The 7,296-nt window shown below is 46.5% G+C and overlaps 1 protein-coding gene across 1 annotated transcript; it reads right to left on the bottom strand.

Moving 5' to 3' along the window:
• Nucleotides 1-592: 592 nt before the first annotated feature.
• SLC51B (solute carrier family 51 subunit beta) lies at nt 593-4,903 on the bottom strand. The gene is made up of 3 exons (XM_037833693.1): nt 4,689-4,903; nt 3,518-3,608; nt 593-1,000 (listed from the first exon to the last, which is right to left on the bottom strand). Exons 1-3 carry the CDS (start codon nt 4,783-4,785, stop codon nt 799-801), a joined length of 390 nt encoding a protein of 129 aa, XP_037689621.1. The 5' UTR covers nt 4,786-4,903; the 3' UTR covers nt 593-798.
• Between the last annotated feature and the right edge of the window lie 2,393 nt (nt 4,904-7,296).

A 7,296-nucleotide genomic window follows, 5' to 3' on the forward strand; every position in this document is an offset into this window, starting at 1 on the left:
GCTCTGTGAGCAGGCCCCAGGCTCATGGGGGAGTATATAAATTATACCAGTTTGTAGTCAGGTTTAGCGGAACCCAGTACGCTCAGCACTGGGTCCGAGTGTTCAAAGCCCCCTGTGGTGAGCTAGAATCTAAAGCATTTTTGCTTAATAAAGCAAATTTTTGCATAAATTATGTTGCCACAGCTTATAGCACAACACTGGCTCGGACCAGAGTCTGAGTGCCTGGAGATCAGGGATCTCCCTTGGATGCTGGCATGTCTTGGGGTGTTCTCTGTTAGCAAGAGAAGGGTCTCAGAGGCAGGGAGTTCCATGGTTTCTAACTTTGTTCACCACGGACTCTCAGCAGATAAGCAGGTACAGGGGAGGGCTCTGGTGGGTGGAAGGGATGAGAAGGGAATGCTGAGCCCAGAATCCTTCTTTCCCTCTCAGCCATCCCGGGAGCTCACACCCAGCCTTCAAGACTCAGGACCACAAGCTGGGAATCCTGGCTCAGCTTCCTGACCCCCACGTGGTCTGTGGAGTTCCCACTGTCGCTCCAAGCCACTTGTGTGCATGGACCATTTGAACAAACTGTGCCATTCCAGTTGCCCACTTCCACAAGCATTTTAATACAAAGAAAATGTATTAAATTTTAAAGAAAAAATAACCAAATTTTAGTTTAATTGCAGTTCGTCCATTCTATCTATTAACAAAAAAATGAAGCTGCTTGGGAGAGACTGCAAAACCTGAGAGGTTTCAGGCCAGTGAGCTGAGCTTAAATCACATATCTGGCTTGGAAGGGGGTGCCCTGAACTCTCACTAGGTCTCAGTTTCTGGTGGGTCTGGAAGGAGAACTGACGTGACCTCTCGCTCTTTTAACTCAATTTCCACCTCGGTCAAGTTTGGCTTTTCTGAGAGCAAAGTCTCTTTTACGGTGTTCACCTTGTCATCTTTGGTTCCAGCCTCAGCCACATGAGGGACTTCTGGTGTTTCTTTTTCTGGTGGCAGCGTCTTTTGATTTCTGAGAGGAGAGGAAACACGGTTGAAAATAAATTCCTTGAGCTGGGATACTGAGTGGTTGGGGAAGGACTGGGCCTCCCAGGTGGGTTGAGAGTTTGAGGAAGAACTCCCACAGGAGTTCTGGGAGCTGTTGAGGAAGAAGCTGAAGTGGTTCAATGTTCCTTTGGCAGAGGAACAGCTTACACAAGCAAATACGTCACCTCACTGAATTCTCGCAGCCACCTGTGAGCTCAACTATTATTGCTACCCCCCTCTCCAAACAGAGGAGAAAATACGGCCCCAAGAGGTCAAAGAAGTATGCACCTGGGATGTGTACCTAACTCTCCTGACCCTGAATCCTGCGTTCTTTCCACCTAATCACACTGTCTCTGACCCCAGGACTGTCATCCTACTTAGTGCAGGCCCTTACCACCCCACACCTCATCCCCATCCATATTCCTCCACTCCCAACAAACTACTGCAAAAAAATTCCTAAGCTCCTTGCCTCTAGCTTCTTACTTTCCCAAACCAGCCTACCTACCTCACCAGTCATGTTCTTAAAACCTGCTGTGCACACTGCACTCACCAGCTCAGGCACCTTCAATGGCTCCCCACTGTCCACTTCCTTACCTGGCATTCAAGACCCTTCCAATAACTCCTCCAATCTTTCCTCCCTCCAAGGTGGTTTTACTTAAGGTATCCATAGACTTCCTGACCATGGTAGAGGGACCCAGCTGTTGTTAGAGCTGATTGCCCAGAGATTCTGCTTGGGCCACAGGGGGAGCAGGGCTTTGCCCACTGCTTCTGTGGACAGCCATGTTGTCATCTTGTCTCTGAGCTGACCTTACTGAGGGGGATGCTTCCTAACTGAGGGTGAGAGGGCAATGCCATCTTATTAATGGCTCTACCCCTCCAGGTCATTCTATAACCTGCATCCAGACTGATCTTGCTCAAACGTAAACCTGTCATATTCCTGTGCAAAGCCCTTTGCTGGCTCCCCAATGCCCGTGGGCTAGAACCTGAACTCCTTAGGATGGCCTCCAGGGCCTGTACCCTCTGGGCCTTGCCCGCCTCTTGGTCCTCCCTCTCCCACCCTGCCACTCCTCACACTCTTCCTCCCGCCTTGAACCTTTGCGCGTGTCCTTGTGTCGGGAAGTCTTCCTGAGCCCAGCCCCCCTCCCTTTTCATCCCAAAGGCCCCAGCTCCCACCTCTGTGTTCCCACAACACCCTCCGTGACCCCCACTGACCATCTGAACTGTACTCTGAACTGTAATAGTCTCCCCACCAAACTGAAGGTTCCACAAGGCCAGGGCCGGAATCTAGCGTGTCCACCGCTCTAGCTGTCAGCACAGCTTGGCACAGAGTAGGTGCTCAACTCGTATTCATGAAATGCATGAGTGATGAATGGGGCCACAGCAGTTCATAAGGACGAGCTGTCAGTGTGAACAGAGGGCGCTGTGGTTGCTTAGTTTTTACTTTACAGTGGAGCTGTGAGGAAGAGTCATACATGGTATAAAATATTGGCCAACTCTTCCATGGATCTTCAATTTCCCTTTTTGTACAGTGGGAATAACTTGTGCCTAGCCCACCTTACAGGGATGTCTTGAGGATCAAACGAGAGAATGCATATGTAGGTGCTTTAAAATAATAAAATGTGATACAGCTCTGAGGGAGGGAGTCTCATTATTGTTTGGAAGTTACTGATAGTGATGGGTATAGATTCATTGTTGAATGAATGAATGATTGAATGAATGAGGGTGAGTGAACCAGACATTTATTGAGTTCTAGGGCCAGGTACTCTGCCAGTTGCTTGGGGAACAAAGTTGAATCGACATGGTCCCTGCCCCCAAGGAGCTCTCAAAAGTTAGCCCTGGTCACACCAGGGGAGATTTAAAAATGCCAGTGCCCAGGTCCTACCTCAGACCCCTTGTGTCAGAGCCTTTCACGATGAGGCCCAGCAATCTGTATTTTTAATATTCCCCTCAGGTGATTTTATTGTGCATCCAGGGTTAAGGAGCACTGTTGTTAGAATGAAGTTAAAAATACCCATGAGCCTCAGCTGATCTCAGGGCTCCATCTGTGCCTGGATTTGGCCTTGGAGCAGAGCAAGCCTTTCCCCTTTAACAGTAATAGCCACCATTCATTGGGCCCTCACCATAATCCTTGGAAGAAGGAATTCTTTCTTATTGTCATTTTATTGAAGAAGAAACTGTGGCTCAGAGGTGTTGAGTGACTTGCCCTGCTAGTGAGTGGCAGAACTGAGATTTGAACCCAGGTCTGTGTGACACCAGGGCCAGAGATCATGACCTTCTGAGACACACCAGCCCCTGCTCTGCTGTCTGGCCAGGGCCTGGGGACTGTCATTCAGGGCAGTGGCTGGTTTTTCAACAGCTTCCCTGAAAAGACCTTGAAGGCTGTATTTTGCTGTCCCACAGGGTGGACAGCCACGGTCCCCAGATGACCTGGGCTGAGTCCCAGGTGCCCTCTGGGAAGGCAGGGCCCCACCCTCCAGAGGCCGCCCCCAGGCCAGCTCCTTACCTGTTTGCCAAGATGCTCCTCCCCAGGAGGACAATGCTTATTAGGGCCACTATGGTCGCCAGGGCAAGGATGGACTGATTCCAAGGAGATGCTGGGAAGGCACACACAGGACAGAGCCTGAGGGAGAGGCCAGGCGCCCCTCAGGCCTGCTAACGGCTCAGACCTAGCTCACATCTGAGGGCCCCTGCCGTGGAGCAGGTGGGTGGGGAGACCCTAATGAGGGAAAGCTGAGCCCCCTGCTGCGGGGAAATCCCCTGGTCTGATGTGGGGAGACACCTCTGCTCTGGAGAAGCCCTAATCTAGTGGGGGAGGCAGCACTGTAGTTGGACAATAGGGAAGAAAAATGGGTAGAAAAAGAGAGACTTTATAATCTTCACACTTTTGTCAGGGACTGGTTTTGTACAAGGCAAGGAAAAGAAGGAAAGGAGGGAAGGATGAGTAGCAATTCAACTGGATTTAACCAGCTACAGATAATAGAAAAAGTGGCCAGTGTGACTCTGGATATTTGGGGTTCGCTCACCTTGTATCAAAATGAGGCCCAGTCCAACTATCGGGTTGTGCATTTGCTTTCCCTCAACCTGGAATGTTATCCCCCCACACAATCTGCCTGGCTGAGTCCTTTACTTCCTGCCAGCCTTTATTCAAATGTCACTTTTTTAGTGAGGCCCTCCTTGACCACGCTTCCCAACCCCTTGCCCTTGTCACACACTTCCAAACCCCCCACCTTTGTCACCCACTTCCTATTCCCCTTCCCTGCTTAATTTTTCTCCTTTCTGCTCATCACCAATGCACTGTGCATTCTCTTGTTTATTTTCTGCCTCCTGGCTAGAGTGCATGCTGCACGAGGGCAGAGATGTTTGTGTCGTACTCATTTCTGTAACTTTAGTGCTGAGAACAGTGCCTAGCCCTCACGAGGAGCTCAAGAAGTACTTGTTGAATGATTGGATGGCTGAGTGAATGAGGGGGGAGGGTTCAGTCCCACACCCTGTTCCTGGGCACCCACTGTGTGCCAGACCCCTCTGGGTCCCGAGATGTGCAGCCTCAGTCCCTGCCTTAGGGGAAGGTGCAGCCCGACAGAGAGGGGAAGGCCAGTCAGGGGGCTTCAGCCAAATTCTGCTCTTTGTCTTGAGGACCATCCCCTCATCCCCACCTCCAGTCCCCTGCCACTTACCATCTTCTACCCGAAAAAACCAAAGCATTTCTTCCAACAGCTCCTGAGGCACGACAGTGCCAGCTGGGGCTCCAGGAGCCCCCTCATCATGGTCCATTCTGTTCCTGGTGGGAGTATGTTCCTGGCAACGAAGTCCTTGTGGTCCTTTGGCCCCCAGCTGCCCTGTTGGTCTCCTAGGTTCTAGTCCCCAAATAGACAAGCCCTTGAGACCCCTGGAGACAAAGCAGAGAGCGTGACTGAGTGGTCCACCCCGTTTGTCTCCCCGCTCCTTGCCCAAACCCAGCTCTCCTCTGACCTAGAGCGATAGGACTAAAACAGTCCAACTCAGGAGCAGGTGGGGCCTGGGGAGGCAGAGGCCCTGCAAGTGGGAGGCGGCTCCTCAGCCCAAGGCTCCCCTCGCACGCCCTGCGGCCCTCATGCCAGGGGCCCGGGGCAGCCGGGAGGACCAGCTGCAAAAGCTGGGTGCCAGGCGGAGGCATACATCTGCGCTGTCCAGCAGATCTGGCTACTGAGCACCTGAAATGTGGCTGCTTGGAATCGAGGCATGTAGTAGATGTAAAATTTACACCCAATTTTGAAGAGTTTGTATAAAAAATGTAAAGTATTTCATTATTAATTTTTATATTGATTACACATTAAAAATGATAATATTTTTGAAATATTGGATTAAACAAAATACCATCAAAATTATTTTCACCTGTTTGTTTTTTGCTTTTTTTAACGTGGCTACTAGAAAATTTTAATTTACTTTTGTGGTTCTCATTATATTTCTATTGGGCAGTGCAATTCTAGTCGATGCTTTTTAAATTATCTGTGGTAAAGGACCTATTATTATTGTTACTATTATTATTACTACTACTACTTCCCATCTGTGTCAGGCCAATAGTCTTATAAAATAAAATGAAATAAATGAATTAGGAAAACAAAATTAAAAATAACAACAAGAAATACCATAAGGTACAAGCCCTATTTTTTTAAAAAAATTAATTGTGGTAGAATATATATAACATAAAAATCATTTTAGCCATTTTAACTGGACAGTTCTTTGACATTCAGTACATTGACAATACTGTACAACTTTCACCACTATCTATTTACAGACTGTTTTCATCGTCCCAAACCAAAACTCATACTCATGTAGGAATAACTCCTCATTATCTCCCCACCCTCCACTCCTGGTATCCATTAATCTACTTTCCATTTCTATGAATTTGCCTATACTAGATAGTTCATATAAGGGGAATCATCCAATACTTGTCCTTTTGTGTCTTATTTATTTCACTTAGCTTAATGTTTTCAAGGTTCATCTGTGTTGTAGCATGTATCTACATGGCTGATTTTCTTATGGCTGATTGTATGGATATACCACATTCTGTTTATCCATTCATCTATTGATGAACATTTAGGTTGTTTCCACCTTTTGGTTGTTGTGAATAATGCTACAGTGAACATTGGTGTACACTTATCTGTCTGAGTCCCTGTGTGTTAGTTTCCTAGGCTGCTGAAAGCAATATCATGAAATGGTTCGGCTTAAGCAATGGGAATTTATTCACTTACAGTTTGGCAAAGAAAATATCCAAATCACGGCATCATCAAGGTGATGCTTTCTTCCCAGGGACCAGCTGCTGGCTATCGTTGGCTCCTCTGCCACATGACAAGGCACATGACAAGGCACATGGCGGCGTCTGCTGGCTTCTCCCTTCTCTTCTGGATTTCATTGATTTCAGTTCTTGCTTCCATGCTTTCTCTCTGTGTTCATTCCCTTTATAAAGGACTCCAGTAATAGGATTAAGTCCCATCCTGAATGAAGTGGGTCACATCTTAACAGAAGTAGCCTCATTAAAAGATTTTACTTACAATGGGTTTATATTCACAAGAATGGATTAGATTTAAGAACATGTTTTTCTGGGGTGCATACAGCTTCAAAGCACCACAGTCTGCTTTCAGTTCTTTGGGGTATATGCTTAGTAGAGGAATTGCTGGATTATATTATACTTCTGTGTTTAACTTTCTAAGGAAACACTAAACTACTTTGCACAGTAGCTGCACCGTTTTTACATTCCCACCAACAATGTACAAGGGTTCCTATTTCTCTGCATCTTCATCAACAGTTGTTATTTTCAGTTTTTTTTTAATAGCTGTCCTGGTGGGTGTGACGTAGTATTTGATTGCAATTTTATTTTGCATTTTCTAATGGCTAGTGACGTTGAGCATCTTTTCATCTTCTTATTGGCCATTTGAATATCTTCTTTGGAGAGACATCTATTCAAATCCTTGGCCCAGTTTTTTTATTTTTTAAACATTTTTTATTGTGAAATATAACATATTTACAGAAAAGTGATGAATTTCAAAATACAGTTTTACAAGTAGTTATAGAGCAAATTTCAAAGTATAGTATGGGTTATAGTTCCACAATTCTGGCTGTTCTAATACACCAAAAATTAAAAAGAAATATCTATATAATGATTCAGTAGTGATAATCATTTGTTAAATCCTAACTTTTCTGTTACAACTCCTCCCTTTCATTTGATCATTCTGTCAGTCTTCAGGGATATTTGGGCAATGACCATTCTAACTTCTTCATGTTTAAAAGGGGTGTCAACATTAT

The sequence above is a fragment of the Choloepus didactylus genome, chromosome 4 (assembly GCF_015220235.1).
Source record: "Choloepus didactylus isolate mChoDid1 chromosome 4, mChoDid1.pri, whole genome shotgun sequence".
NCBI classification, from domain to species: Eukaryota; Metazoa; Chordata; class Mammalia; order Pilosa; family Megalonychidae; genus Choloepus; species Choloepus didactylus.